Source organism: Vitis riparia, chromosome 19 (assembly GCF_004353265.1).
Source record: "Vitis riparia cultivar Riparia Gloire de Montpellier isolate 1030 chromosome 19, EGFV_Vit.rip_1.0, whole genome shotgun sequence".
NCBI classification, from domain to species: domain Eukaryota; kingdom Viridiplantae; phylum Streptophyta; class Magnoliopsida; order Vitales; family Vitaceae; genus Vitis; species Vitis riparia.
This window is the reverse complement of record NC_048449.1, coordinates 1,444,670-1,460,008: the sequence shown is the minus strand read 5'-3', so window position 1 is coordinate 1,460,008 and position 15,339 is coordinate 1,444,670. Positions and strand designations below refer to the sequence as shown.

Here is a 15,339-nt window from a genome sequence, read left to right as displayed (position 1 = left end):
GGCCAAAAAGAAGAAGAAGAAGAAGAAGGTAAGCTAGGTTTGTCCACACTGGTCTTGAAATTGTAGACTTGGGTATATTTTAAGTTCATTAATCCTGATCTCCATTTAACAACTCTATAAGAATTGAGTATGACATTGAAATAATTACTATTTATTTATATAGATATTATCTATTTTAAATTCATTGGAATCTTACGATATTTCTCATCTTGTATTCACATAAATATCATCTACTAAATATATATTAATATTGTTTACATTAAATCCCTTAACTTTTATGAAATAAGTCGTAATATTATAAGGTGTCACATTCGCGTAAATATTAGACTTTTAAATTCTTGATTTAAAATCAATATAAATATTGTACCAAATGAGAGGAACCGGTCAGAGATTCATATTCATTCTCGTATGTATGCAAAAAGGTACTCATCATTATCCATAAAATTTACTAATTTACTTTTTATATTGAACCCATCTTTTTAAAAGACGAGTTTACTTTTTGTATTAAATTTGTCTTTTCAAAAGGAGAGTTCACTTTTTATATTAATATCTTCTTTTCAAAAAATGAATTTCCTTTTTATTCTAAAACTTTTTATACTATAACTTTTTATACAAAATTGTTTTTTCAAATAAATAGTTCATCTTTTTTTATATTGAGCTTGTCTTTTTAAATTTTACACAAGACAAATTTTATTCGAAATTGAAAAATACCATAAAATTATTTTTTTAAAATACACGACTCCCATAGAAAACCCCGCCTTTTATAAGTATAAAAATTCCTTCCCCTCATTGAGATATCGATAGTAAATTTTTAATATTTTTTTTCTCTCTATATATATATAAATCATCATTTCCACTATGAAATAATGTTAAATTTAATATTAAATTATTTTTAATCGAATATTTAATAACTTAAATTAAGTTGTTTGATTATATTAAATCAATAAATGATTTATCAAACCTCTCTTAATTGATCCTTAGATGTGTTTGGTCTAAACTCCAACAACGTTGCATCATTCTTAATTCACTGTAACAAAATTAATCATTTCAATTGAATTGAATTTTAAGTTTCAAAGCTATGTTTTAAAAACAATTTGATTAACGATAAAAGATAATTATAATATTTTTAAAATTTTAATTAAATAAAAATTTGAATCCTTTTGAAAAAATTCCATATTTGTTTGAATTGTATATAGGAATTTGTTTGATAGTATTTTTACTCAAAATGTTTTTTCAAGAAGTGTTTTTATGATAATCATCCATCAAATGTTTTCTTAAAAAGCATTTAGTGATTTTTCAAGTTGTTAAAAATGTTTCTTAAAATTTGTCAAACACCAAATTGTTTTCAAAAACACTTTTTAGATTAAAAACACTTCCTAAAATAACTTTCAATAAGGTTTTTAAGAGTTTATTTAATAATGATCGTAGGAAGCGTTTTTAACATTTCTAATACTTGAACATTTTTATTATTCAAGTATTAAAAATACTAGAAATGGTTTCTCTCAAAAGGAATTTCAAGTATTAAAAATAGAGTTCCCTTACATTCATAAGACATCACATTAATATTTCCTCACATGATCTTGGGACATCACATGAACTTATTAAAGATGAAAACACATTTCCATAAACCAAAACAAAATTTTGAAACAAAAAGCATTTTTCTTGACTTTCGTATTAAACCCTTTCTATATATATATATATACATATATCATAAGCTTTTAAATAAAAATTTAATTAAAAAAACATAAAAACTCTTATTGAAGTTCAAAAAGAATTTAAAATTAGTGATCTAAAAAGGGTTTGACCTTCATAATACCATCAATTGGAAGGAAGAATTAATAAGTTAACTTCAACTAAAGCTAAAAGAATGCTATCCAAACAGGCCTTAAATCATATTAACAAATGTGAAACACATTTCAGAGCTCTATCCGACCACTCCTAAAAGTTGAAAGTTAAGCCTGTCGCATTTAGCCATTTACAAAACTCTCGGAAAACATTGCATATTTCAATGTGAAACAAACAAGTGAAACCCATCAACAATGGGGAATGATCAATAAAGAGAAAAACACATGGCAAAACAGATTCTCTAACTTTGAATCAAATGAACAAAAATGCAAACAAAAGACTGATTACCCTACAGCTCAGTCAATCCAAGCCAGTGCCAACTAAGAACAAACAGTTAAGTTTGCCAGCACCAACTAAGAACTGATGGTTAAGTTTGCCAGCACTTTCCCAGTTGCTTTTGGATGTTTTCAGTAGATAACCTCAAAAGATTTACGGAACCAAGAATGTTAATCTCGCAGAGTACATATGAGTAATTGAGGTTTGGTAGGTAGAGGTAAAGAAAGGAAAATGTTTGTTTGCTATGATGAGCTTTTCTGTATCCACGAATATCAAACTTTCTAGCAGCAGTACAGAAACTAATAACAAACTATTTAGAATCTTAAACTCAAAGCTCTTGGTGTATCTAACTACATCTCTTTTAGCTCACCAAAACTGCCAGAGCTTTTCGGCACCACCAATCATTCCTCAGGTAAAAAACGTAAAAACTTAGAACCCAAAGAAGCCAAGCTCGCTGGCTCTCTCCTTCTCAAATGTTTCAAAGTATTGATAAATAATGGTCACTGCAAGTAAAATTCCTGTGCCCGAGCCAATTGCACCCATGAAATCGGCCAGCACAGTCAATGCACCGATACACATACCCCCGAAGGCTGCAGCAGTGGGTATGTAGCGATTTAGCTCTTTCTGCAAGTTGGCCTCCCGATGCCCAGGCATCACCATTTGTTGTTCCTGAAAAATCATCAAAAATTCTGATGGCCACCAATTGTAACTAATAAATATTCCTTATAATCTATATATTCATACTGCTAAACAAATTCGTATGGTACAATAGTGTGTTTCTCTATGATTCATGAAAATTAGACACAGTAGCTGAACTGTTTGGTAAGTTAATACAACATCAAACCAAAATGGGGAGACAACGGAAGGTCCAAGACAATACAAGCATCAGTCTCAAAGACACAGACTGAATGGCAGGACAAAATGTGCCAGATGGCTAAGACCATATTGCTTAATGAAGCACTACTACTGATGCATATAACCTGCCAAGTGAGGTATACACAGAACACAAAGTTAAGAAACTGAACTGAAAGAGAATAGTTCTCTATATACTTCTTTCAAGGTCCGGAAACAACTATCATTTGCTTCTGCCTCTCTTTCACTCTTTTTCAAATGGGGTTCAGTTCACTGCAAACATTTTTTTTCAACCCCACAAGGCAATTAAGCATTGATTACCTATAAAATATATTAATATTTAAAAACATCTTAAAAAATAATTAATATTCAAGTAGTTGATAATATTGCAGATCCTCTTTATAGTATTTTGAGGACCACCTGATTCCAGATTATTTTCCAAATATATATACAATATTTACCAATAAAAAGATGTAGGTAGGGTACCCATTATAGGATTAAGAGGGAGGCAATACTGTATAGTACAGGGAGCCCAAAAAACTAATATCTTAGTTAGACAGTATGCTAACATGTGCTTCGCAGGGACAAAAAATAAACAGCAGACTGGGTTTGACTAAAGCAGAAGAAAAAACAATAAAGACCCCTCAACTGCCTAACTCTCCAAATCAAATAATAAACTCTATAAAATTATTACCATCCACTCCCAACAAATACTTTGACCAGACACAATGTTTTAGTGAATTATGAATTGCACCATAAATCATCATCATTGCATATCTTGTGAGTTAGCTATTACATGGATCAGGCATATTTAGTACCACCTCAGCCTAATCCAATTTGTTATTTTGGCTAGGTCCAGAAGTGCATAACTCAGACCCAACCAATCAACCCATTTATATTAAAAACATCATGTATGATGCATTCATACAGGCAAGTAATAGATGACTACTAATTAGTCATTTACAATGCCTAGCAAATCACCAAGTCAACGTATCTATGGTTCCCATAATTGAAATCCACTAGCAAAAAAGACTGGTCCTATCGAGCATGTGTACTGGAGCCCGGGACAGGATGCTGACCCCCCATGGTAAATACATGAAAACAGGAACTATGATAATTGCTTTTAACACAAGTTAACAAGTCCCATATTGTTAAAACATCCTTGAACCCCAAAAGAAAACCCTCATTTCAATAACTGCACAAAAATATTGTAGAAATGGAATGACAAAATTAAGAGAAGTATAATCCCAAAAAATTCATACCTTGAGCTGCTTAGCCACATCTCTGGCAGAGGATCCAGATACTTCGATCCAAGTTTTTGAGAAAAGTGCACAGGCAGCCAACATAAAGATTAGATAGAAGAGAGCATGGAAAGGATTGGCTGCCATATCAGCCAAGCTGCAAAATATTGTCAAAGTGTGTTAATGGAGTATAATCATCATTAAGCACAGGGAAAGCAAACACAGCAAATTGACAACTCAACAAACAAAAAATGTAAGGCATGACATAGACCATATACAAAAAGTCAAAAGAAAAAGATGATCATGTTACCTTGATGGTGCAGTTATATAATAAGCAAGACCACCAACAGGGATGTATTGACCACCCGAATATTCAGATTCCTTCCACTTGCCCAAGAGATTTACAAGGAAATTTCCACTGTACCTCCTGTACAGCAACTGTAAGAAATAAAATCGTTAGTATAACACCAGAAGAAAATGACCGCAACTCATGTATACAAGCTTAAAGCTCAAGTACAGCAACTGGGATATAAAGTAAAGGTTGGAAACAAGAGCAGACTGTAGAATGATGGGCATGTTGGAGGTGTAGAACAGCTTAATAGGATATGAACCCTGCTGTCCACGAGCATTCTTTGACCTCACAGGCAAAACCACCCGGAACCCTTGGAAGTAGATAACAATAAGGAAGATCAAGACTGTTGCAAGCAAATTCGTCACATTTGGAAGGTTCTGTCGATAGAAAGCCTCCCGTAGAGCTCGAACCTTATCTGTCCGAGTTATTAGCAGATGGAAGAGAGCAATAACAGCACCTTCAAATTCAGCTCCACGACCGCTATTAATAGTGGTGGGGCTAAAAGCCTTCCAGATGATGTTTTCACTGCCAATTGATCAAAACAATTGTCACTATTTGACAGTAGAGTTAATGGTCAACCCAGAAATGAGACCACATTCACCAGACGCTGGCTGCTAGATAGTAAAGCTTCTTCAAATATTCCATGTTCAAAATAATAAATTAATAAAAAAAATCCCAGAAAAAGAACCAGATGCTCACCAGATATTAGTTGCTATGAAAAGAGAAATTCCAGAGCCAAGGCCATATCCTTTCTGCAGAAGTTCATCTAAACATATCACAATGATACCAGCAAAACAGAGTTGAACGATAATAAGGATGGCATTTCCAACTCCAAGTTGGCTAACGCTGCCATACATTCCTGAGAGAACATATGCAACAGCTTCACCAACAGCTATCAGGATGCCCAGTAGCTTTTGTGCACCATTCCTGAGAGGAAGATGAAATCAGATCGTTGTATATATATAGAACAGGCTACATAAGGAAATTGAACTCCTAAAAAAATTGAAATCTACTTTAGTTATTCCTGAAAACTGCCATTTGTGCAAACACCAAAAAATGCACAATCATCCAGAATAAACATGAACATGGAGTACATGCACAATGCTGTAGTTAGCACAAAAACAGCAGATCTACTAGAGTCCTTTCAACCTGTTGAAACATCAACTATGTAACAAATGTAGCAATGAGAATAACATCTCTAAATCACAGATAGTACAAGAAATGTATCACATCTGACCAAAAACCCAAATAGAACTTAGCCTAAAGGATACTTACAAGAGAGCACGATCCTCACGCACATTGTTGTCCACTTCAATAATCTTTGACCCGGCCAAGAGTTGCATCACCAGTCCAGAAGTCACAATTGGGGTGATCCCCAACTCCATAACAGTTCCACGGTTTGAGGCAAGAATAACACGCATCCAATAGAATGGATCAGCCCCTGTCGTGGAGTGTATTCCATACAGTGGTAGCTGACTGCATACCAAAAAGATGAAGAGAGAGATCACAGTGTATATAACCTTCTCTCTAAATGGGACTTTCCGGTCAGCACTCTGAACTTCTGGCAGGAACGAAAGAAATGGCCTGACAAGATGAAGCACCCTAAATCCTCCTCCCATCTTATTTAGCCTAAATTAAACAGGTCCAACCTACACCCAGCCATTCACCAAAAACAGAAATAAATAAGTAATCAATAGCAATATAATAGATGATGCAATCTTCCATTCAAAGAACAAACACCCAAATATCTTTTTGAATGACAAAATTGGTGATTTAAATAAAACTTAGAAATTAGAATCAATGGAAAACCTATCAAGAATACTGAATAACAAAAGCTGAGATTCCAGGGAAAAACAGGCTTTTTCTTATTCATGGAGGACATTGAATTCATATTCAGTTCAGAATCATATCAAGTAATCAAAAGGCAAATCAAAATTGGAGATTTAAATTTGATTTTTTTTGTAAAGCAATATTTAAATTGGAATTTCAAGGTCATAACCCAGAGAAAACAAGACCAACTTGGAATTACAGACACCCAAATTCACAATTTCTACTGAACACTTGATTGTCCATGACAACATCCAAAATGAGGGAAAAAAATACCTTGCACTCTCATCAAGGAAGTAAAAATATACAGCAAATTGCCCTGAAAGTAGATAAAAACTATAGAGGATTTTATTTTTAAAAAAACTGACAATTAAAATTCGCATTCAAACTATTTCCAAAACTAATTTCATTAAACCATCCCTTAAATGAATCTAAACATCTTGTTTTTTTGTCTACCAAAAAATTCCTTCAAGTCCATTTCTTCTCATTCTGTTTCCAAATCATTCCCATTTCCCTTACCCAAAGACGCCCTCAATTTCCATTTCTCGGTCAACAGAAGGCAGTTCTCCCTTTCATCACCAAAAACAATACCAAACAAAACTCAAACCTCCACTTCCAATCCTTTTCCTCCTCTGCTTTCTCAGCAACCAAACAGATCACGGTAACCGTACAGAACCCAAACCAATAAACTAAATAACAAAAAATTACATGCTGATCTCGATCTACAACACAACGTACCAATAAAAAAAATCCAGGAAACACGACAGAGGAAACAACAATCAAACACGAATCGACAAAAATTCAAAACTCAAGAGAAAGGAGCTACAGATCCAGAAACAATCGAAACAAAACCAGACAAATGGAATGAAAGGAAGGCGGTGAACAGAAATTGAGATGAGAATCGGACCCTACCCTGTCGGAGAGAACCGTGGAGATCCGACTTTGAGGAGATCGAGTCCTCTCGAGAGAGATATTTCAGAGGCCGAACGTAGATCTGAAACGAGGGTTTCGTTTCTCTGCGCTTCTCTCTTTGTATAGATGGGCAGCTGCCACGAGAGGAAGACCAATGATACTTTGACACGTGTGAGAAGGATTGACGTGGACGGATGATTTGAGTTGACCTCATTTTAATGCTTTGGTTTGGACTGTCCGCTTTGGACCAGGTCCGCCCAAAGCCCAGCCCGAGGTTCTCTTTTGTGTACGCTGCCCGTTTTCCCATTTTTAATTTTTTACAATGGAAAATAATATTAATTTTTATATAAAAAATATGAAGTTACCTTATCTCTTTTAAAATTTATTTTAAAAGTTTTTAAAATTAAAGATAGTAAAATTTTTTAATATCCTAATATTTTTAAAATAAATTTTAAAAATCGTTATATTTATTAAGGGAAATGCCAAATAATTATTACATTTTATATAAAAGTTATTATTATTTTATGTTTTTAAAAAATAAAATAAAATATGTATTCATATTAAACTAAATAGATTGTTTTATAATGTATTTAAAACAAATATATATATAGAATAATTACCAAGTGAATGTCATATTTGACAGAGTTTTGAAAATAATTTTAAAAAGTGTAGAGATTTATTGCAAGTGATTACTTTTGAAAATGGCAATGGTAAGTGATTTAATATATTGTGAAATAATACTAATATATGTATTTCTTAATATACACAAATTATTTCTGTATATTAAATAAAATAAAATAATATTTTTATTTAAAATTTTGAGTGATGATTATGCACACTAATTAAAAATAAATAAATAAATAAATTACTCATTACATTTTAAATTATAAAACAATTTCTGTATAATACAAAAGATATTAAACTTTGTTAACGTTAAATATTTAAATGTAATATAATTTTTTTTTACACAAGTTTCGAATAACAAAATATAATATATTTTTTATTATATTATTATTTCTTTATGAATTAAATATAAGCACAATATAATATATCCATTAAACCAAGGATATTTTATCTTAATAAATAAAATGTCCTAAGATATACATATCATATTTTATATTTTTATTTGTTCATTTATTTTTCGATCATTTACGGTATGTTTTTTGTTGTCTTCATTTGTTTATTAAAAAAATCCCATAAAAACCAGTAAAAAAATAATATATTTTGATGATCCCAAAATAAAGATCTATACATATCTATGTAATGAAATATGACAATAAGATTTTATCTTATATTATTTAGATTCAATAATAATCTTGATGAGCTGTTTTAATAAATAAATAAATAAATAAAAAGATAAAAGAGGAAAAAAAAAAACTTTGAAACTTTGGAAAATTATTTTTCTTTTTCTTCTAAAAATTAATGAACAGTCTAATATGCTGATAGAAGTTTCACGGAGGAATCGAGACAGAAAGAAGAAAAAAAGAAAAAACGAGAAAAAGAGGAGAAAAAGAAAAAAGAAAAAGGAAAAAACAAAAAAAGGGTCCCGCTTTAGAAAAAGTGCTTTTACCAACAGTGAAAGGCACTTCTTTCTCCGCTGATTTTCCCTCGCTCATGGAAAAACGCACTTTCTATATGCTTAAACAAGCTAGCGTCACATGCACGCTGATGGTTGTGATAAATAAAAACCATAGGATTCACTGAGTTAATTATTTTCTTCTAAAACAACGATCTTAAAGTGATCTGTTTTGGTTGTCACGGACAAGCTGTCATTTTAGCATACGGGCAACAGCGGAAAAAAAGCTCAATGAGCAAAAGACACAGAAGTGGTGAGAGCAGAGCACAGTGCCATAACTTGAAAACCCCAATCCAAGATGTCTCTGCAGGGATGAAATCATCTTGAAAGTCCAGTCCGGGGCTCTGCTACAGTCTCTTTCTGAAGCTTAGGTTTGGTGGTTGTTCTGAGAGCCATGAAAAAATCCCTTCTTTTTCTCATTATCTTAACGCTTGTTTTCACTTTTTCCCTTCAATTTCGGGCTCAGGCTGCCCCTCCTTTAGGTCAGTACCTCTCAATCTAGATAAAATTTTGGGTTCTTTTGATCTGATTGGTAATGGGTATGCTTTTTTTTGGGGCGGTTTTTACTTACCCACTTTGTTGGGAATAAGGATATGCTTAATCATTCTGCTAAGTTCGTGTGTAAAATTTTGGGTTCTTTTGATCTGTTTGGTTAATGGGCATGCTCATTTTCTTGTATTTGTTCACTGATTTTGTTGGGAATAAGACTGCTTAATTATTCTGCTAAGTTAGGATGCTGTTTGATCTGTTTGGTTAACGAGTTTGAATGGTTCTGATTGTTTGTGTGTTATTTTGATCTGTTTGCTTAACGAGTCTGACTGATTTCATTTATTTGTTCACTTGTCTTGTGTTTTGAACAATGACAACTCAGGACCCTTTGTAAGGCACTTTTCCTCTCTTCTCAAATGGACTAGGTCTTCCTCCAAAGCACCCCATTCAGGTAGTTTGTAAATTATTCCTGTTTTTATTTTATCAATAAATGAGGAATTGAGGACTATAATTATTGCGTGTGTTGTAATTTTTACAGATGGGCATGTTCTTCAATTTGAAGATGGGTACTTGGTTGAAACTGTTGTGGAAGGAAATGAGCTTGGGGTTGTTCCTCACTCAATCCGGGTGTCTGAGGACGGTGAACTCTTTGCTGTCGATGCAGTTAAGAATAACATCGTTCGGATTACTCCTCCATTGTCACAATGTATGCTTTTGTTATCACCTTTTTCCCATGCTAAATTGCTTGATTTTGGTTTCTTTTGACATTTGGAAGTTGACAATCCACAGTTCTTGTTTTTCCCTAACTTAACTGAGCAATTGGGTTTGTGTGCTGAACTCGAAATCTTGGAATTATGATTTCTTTATCCCTGTATGCTCCATTTGTACATCGAGGAAAGCTAAGAAATGAACAGAAACGAGAGTTTTGAACTGTGGTGTTCTGGTATTTTGGACGCAAGAAACAACCTTAACCAAGTTTCATTCAACTATTTGGCTTAGTTTATGTGACTTTTCCATTTATTAGAAGCCAAAAATGTAAAACATAAGACTTAAAGTTCTTTTTATTTGGTTTTACTCAGTTTTTCTTGGCAAAGACATTGGTCTTTGTTGGGCGAATTTAAATTTTTTGCACTGTGTATTGAGGGAACTAATTTGGTGTTCATATGTAAATTCAGCAATTTCTCTTTGTGGTATATTTATATTTATCTTGTTACAGATAGTAGAGCGAGATTGGTTGCTGGTTCATTTCAGGGTCACACGGGACATGTTGATGGAAAACCTAGTGATGCCCGTTTTAATGGCCCCAAAGGTGTAACTATGGATGATAAAGGGAACGTGTATGTTGCTGACACCTCAAATCTGGCCATCAGAAAGATAGGAGATTCAGGTCTGTCAATTGGTGTTCTTTCAAAGTAATACTTATCTAGATTTTAGATTCTGTTTCAGTTGTTAAACCTTGGTCTGCTGATGCTGGAAATAATCCAAAGTAAAATTTCTCTGGCTAATATATAAACTACCTAAACTCTGAACAAAATCTGTTTTGGAAAATTGTAGGTGTGACAACAATTGCAGGTGGGAAATCAAATGTTGCAGGGTACAGAGATGGACCCAGTGAGGATGCAAAGTTCTCAAGTGATTTTGATGTAGTGTATGTTCGGCCTACCTGTTCTTTATTAGTTGTTGACAGAGGAAATGCTGCACTTCGGCAAATCTCTCTCAACCAGGAGGATTGTGATTACCAGAACAGTTCTATTTCTGCCACAGGTTTGGACTTGATGTCTTATGTTTTTTCAAGTTCAAGTATATGATTCTCTGAGAATGGAAGTAGCCAGTGGTGGAGGCAGAAATTTATTCTTGGGGGCACTCTTTGATAAATTAAACAAAAATTTGACTTAATAATAGATAAACTTAGATATTGATATTCAATAGATTTATCATAACTCTTGAAGAGTTATTATAATTGCATAACCTTATTATTAATGTTTTGACAACCAATCTATCATTCATTTTTTTTTTTTCATTAGATTGTATTGAGTCTAAAAATTTTAATAATTTCATTAACAGATTCCTGTGAAAAATTGTTGAAAATTTTATGATAAAAAACTCAAAAGAGAAACAAAGCATAGAGTGGTAAGAAATTTTAGATTTCTTTTATAAAAAATGGCAAGAAGTTGGTAAGTGAGGGTTTTTTCATGGAAGTTTTTGCTCTGGTTTTTTGATAGGCAATCAGGAAATATATTGAAACAGCTAAGAAATTAAAACTCTCTGGGTTATCAGTATGGCTGGTATGACAATGGAATTAGCTTAGTCATGTAGAGTGTATGTGGATCCATACATTTTAATAGTGCCTCTTACCTGTTCAAGGAATTGTCAACCTTCACAGTGTATTTTTTATATCATTGTCTTCTTTTGTCCTAATTTCAGTTTGAAAATATGTTGGAAAAGCTGTAAGGGACTTTCCATATGGAGCGGTTTAGTAAGGGTAAAGAAAGATGCACTTTTTTCAGTTGGAAGACAGTTTCTTCTCCCAGAGAGAGAGAGAGAGAGAGAGAGAGAGAGAGGGAGGAGGATGGGTTCTTGGTGTGAGGAGCTTAATTATGCTCGATAAGGCTCCCTAGATAAGTGGCTATTGAGATTTTTGGGGAAGAGAGAGAATCAGTGGAAAAAGGTCATGGCAGGCAGGTCCAAGGAGGTGAGTGCTTGGTGTCGCAAGGTGAGAGATCCTGATGGGAGAGGGCTATGGAAGAGTATTAGGATGGGGTGGGCAGATCAACCTGCTGAGTTTCCCTCTCAGGGATTATGTTGCAGGAGAGTTAGATTTCAGGTTGATACTTTAAATGGGTCAGCCCCTTGAAGTATCATTTCCCAAATTTGCTCAGCATAGCATTCACTAAGTACACCTTGATGGGAATAAGAAGTGTGGCTCGTTAGTTTCTTGTTTTTGTTTGTAATTTTCAGGATTGGGAATAATTGGAGGCAGTCCTGCTTTATGAGATGGTGGTGGTCAGGATTGAGAAGACAAGGTAGAAGCTTAAATTTTCTATTCAATGTGCTGTAGGTGCTTCCTGATTCCATTAGGGACATTACTGGTGGTAGGAATCGGAAGCTTGTGGAAAAGAATGAGTGAGAATTAAAGAGAGCAACTATTTTAACATGCATAAGCATTTATGCCAACATTGATCTCTATCAACAAGTCATGAATGCATGACTAAACTCATAATCTTGAATGTGGAGCTAAGTTATGATAACTACCAAGTTTCTAGTTAAATAAATAAAGTCAGCAATAAGAAGTCTTGTTTTGATGAATGCGTCCACTTCGTGCAAAAACGTTCCTTCTTGTTTATATCACTGGTCCACCTCTCCCAGAACAAGACCTGCACTGGGTCTCCAGTCTGTGTTTCATAGTATATGCTGATTTAAAGCATATTATCATTCAAAATGGCGACGTCGCAATCACTATTATTGTGAGGAAAATGGAATACTGAGAACGGCATGCTCCAGAACCTAAAACCTTGACAGTAGAAATCCAGATGCTTCATTCTGGGTGTAACACAGGCCATGGTTTCCTCCCATTACATGGCATTAAGAGAAGTCTGCCATATATTAGTGTAAGAAACTTCTCTCTCTAGCCAGTGTAGGGTGACATGGGATTGCCAGTCGAGGTGGACAGAACCCCCCAGCTGATGTGGGTGACATATGATTACACTGTGCCAAGGCTATCACTGGTTTAAACATGTTTACACAATTAAGAGGAGCCCACTATATATGAAGTATTAGACACTTTTCCCCGTACACAATATGGGATCTCATGGATCGTGTGTTCTTTTGATTAATGCCATGCATCTGTGGCTATTGGTGAGTAGAAATGTCATTATCATGTGCCAATGTCCATTGTGGCAATCTATCTTGATATGAAACTTGAACAATCCTATGGTGCCTAAGGGCATTTGGGATGCCAAATATCAGACAACCGAAGATGACCTTGTCCAGACATATGCCTTATTGTGTTTGAGCGGAAATTCTGAATTCAGAATAGTTAATAGCTAATAGTTAATGATTTACTCTAGTTGTAACTGAGGTTCTTCAATGAAAATGGCATGTCCATTTTAAGTTTGTTGACTAATGTGTTCGTATGATGGCTTGTGCAATGATTCACTTTCAGTGATGCTCTTTGCTGTCTGTTACTTTGCGACGCTAGAATAACACGATTGATCAGAGGAATAAACCCAGTCTGACTTGTTTTGTCGGTTATTTTGGCAGATATTTTTATGGTTATTGGTGCTGTCATGGTAGGGTATGCTTCATGCTTGCTTCAGAAAGGATTTGGGCCTTCCGCTTTCTCAAAGACGGTAACACTATTGCTTTATTCACTTATGATTCATTTGATGGAAGAACGATAAGAAAATCTGGAAATCTTAGAACAATGGCAACCAGAAATAGTTGTAAGATTCTTTGATTTTCTACTTTCTTGCATTGTTGGCTAAGTCTGTTTGCGAATTTCCAGCAGCACTCAGAGAGTGAATTCGAAGACCAACTGATCAAGGAGAAACCAACTCCCATTGTGGAGAGCATAAAAGAGGAACCAGATGCAGGATGGCCTTCCTTCGGGCAGCTCATAATTGATCTGTCCAAGCTCACGCTCGAAGCACTGACTGGCATATTACTTTACTTCATCCCTTCTCGCTTCATGCCCACCCGAGCCAGGAAAGGCCTCACTCCATTAAAAGATCATCTCATAATGCCTGAAGACGAAGCCGATCCCCCATTAGCTCAGAAGCAGAGAGCCCCCCCTCCTCTTTCCGAAACCAGACAAGCACATACTCCAAACACAAGCGAAAAATATTCAGAAATGAAGCCTCCCAAGATCAAATCATACAGCTTTAAGGACCCTTCATTGTCAAGCAAGCACCGATCTTCAAAACGACAAGAATATGCAGAATTCTATCATTCAGGTGAGGTTCCTCCTCCCTACACCCAAGTCAGGTCCAAGAGCCAGAAAGAAAGAAGCAGGCATCGACAACGGGATAAAAGTGGAGAGATGTTTGGAGCAGTTGGGACCGAGCCAAAACCGGTAGAGATCAAGGCAGTGGACTATGATGATCCAAAGTTCGACCATTACAACATCAGAAGCAAGTATGGATCCGACGATTCGTTTCGGTTTTGATTAGATTGCAGCCGTCAAATTCATCTTGTTTTTTCTACCTTTTAGATTTGTACTATTTCGTTAACCGGATCGGTTGTTTTGAGCGTCTGTCTTCTGAGCAAAGGCCCCCTCTTGAGCAGGATTGACAATCTTTGAACCATTTGTTGAAGAAGCATAGTAATGAAAGAAACTCATTGTGCAGGTATATGAGCATGTAGAATCACCCACTTCTTGTAGTGGTGGAGATGATGAGCTACTCAGCCATGTTTTGAAAAACAGTTCTCGAAAACATTTTGTTTTTGAAATAATTCTTGTCGTGTCAGAATGTTGTCGGAAGCAGAATATTGTTCAGAAACTCAAATATGAAAAATAATTTTTCATATTATCATTAAATATTATAGCATTCTTCCTTTTTATTTATTTATTTTATTTTTATTTTTTTTTAAGAAACTTTTAAAAATATATATATTTTTTTATTAAAAATTTGTTAAACATGATTTTTAAATTAAAAAATTATTTTTAAGAATTGTTTTCAAATTGGCAGAAGGATTTTAATGTTAGTCATTTCTATTATTCAAGTGGTATAGGCTAGAGTGAATTTATTATTTTTTATGTTTTTTTTTTAATTATTATTTTTCACTTAATTACATATTTTAAATTTTTTTATATATTATTAAATTAATTGGAAAAAAAGGAAAATAAAACAAAATACTTAAACTGGAAATTATTTTTAAGAAATAAATCTAATGGATAATGAGAATAGTAGGTAGTACCGTAATAGGTTGTAGCGAAACTTTTTTAGTTCTGACGTGGCGGAAAATGATTG

At 34.2% G+C, this 15,339-nt stretch overlaps 2 protein-coding genes across 4 annotated transcripts; one reads left to right on the top strand and one right to left on the bottom strand.

The window, feature by feature from the left end:
• Positions 1 to 2,033: 2,033 nt before the first annotated feature.
• On the bottom strand, positions 2,034 to 7,410 carry LOC117908994 (protein transport protein Sec61 subunit alpha-like). Its single transcript, XM_034822880.1, has 7 exons — positions 7,306 to 7,410; positions 5,842 to 6,215; positions 5,266 to 5,493; positions 4,737 to 5,091; positions 4,525 to 4,652; positions 4,236 to 4,371; positions 2,034 to 2,790 (listed from the first exon to the last, which is right to left on the bottom strand). Exons 2-7 carry the CDS (start codon positions 6,183 to 6,185, stop codon positions 2,551 to 2,553), a joined length of 1,431 nt encoding a protein of 476 aa, XP_034678771.1. The 5' UTR covers positions 6,186 to 6,215; positions 7,306 to 7,410; the 3' UTR covers positions 2,034 to 2,550.
• Positions 7,411 to 9,086: 1,676 nt separating this feature from the next.
• LOC117909629 lies at positions 9,087 to 14,718 on the top strand. 3 transcript variants are annotated; one of them, XM_034823713.1, is made up of 7 exons: positions 9,087 to 9,363; positions 9,753 to 9,821; positions 9,909 to 10,076; positions 10,587 to 10,757; positions 10,925 to 11,134; positions 13,631 to 13,719; positions 13,875 to 14,718. In XM_034823713.1, exons 1-7 carry the CDS (start codon positions 9,276 to 9,278, stop codon positions 14,532 to 14,534), a joined length of 1,455 nt encoding a protein of 484 aa, XP_034679604.1. In that variant the 5' UTR covers positions 9,087 to 9,275; the 3' UTR covers positions 14,535 to 14,718. The 3 variants fall into 3 exon arrangements, with proteins under 3 accessions (XP_034679604.1, XP_034679605.1, XP_034679603.1); XM_034823714.1 differs by having other exon boundaries at positions 9,753 to 9,824; positions 13,878 to 14,718; XM_034823712.1 differs by having other exon boundaries at positions 9,753 to 9,824.
• The last annotated feature ends 621 nt before the right edge of the window (positions 14,719 to 15,339 follow it).

Coding starts and splice junctions, on each gene's coding strand:
- LOC117908994 (XM_034822880.1), bottom strand. CDS start 6,185: ATGGGAGGAGGATTTAGGGTGCTTCATCTTGTCAGGCCATTTCTTTCG. Junction 5,494..5,841: donor CGTGAGGATCGTGCTCTCTT/GTAAGTATCCTT, acceptor TCTTCCTCTCAG/GAATGGTGCACAAAAGCTAC. Junction 5,092..5,265: donor TTCATAGCAACTAATATCTG/GTGAGCATCTGG, acceptor ATCAATTGGCAG/TGAAAACATCATCTGGAAGG.
- LOC117909629 (XM_034823712.1), top strand. CDS start 9,276: ATGAAAAAATCCCTTCTTTTTCTCATTATCTTAACGCTTGTTTTCACT. Junction 9,364..9,752: donor TCAGGCTGCCCCTCCTTTAG/GTCAGTACCTCT, acceptor ATGACAACTCAG/GACCCTTTGTAAGGCACTTT. Junction 11,135..13,630: donor CAGTTCTATTTCTGCCACAG/GTTTGGACTTGA, acceptor TTATTTTGGCAG/ATATTTTTATGGTTATTGGT.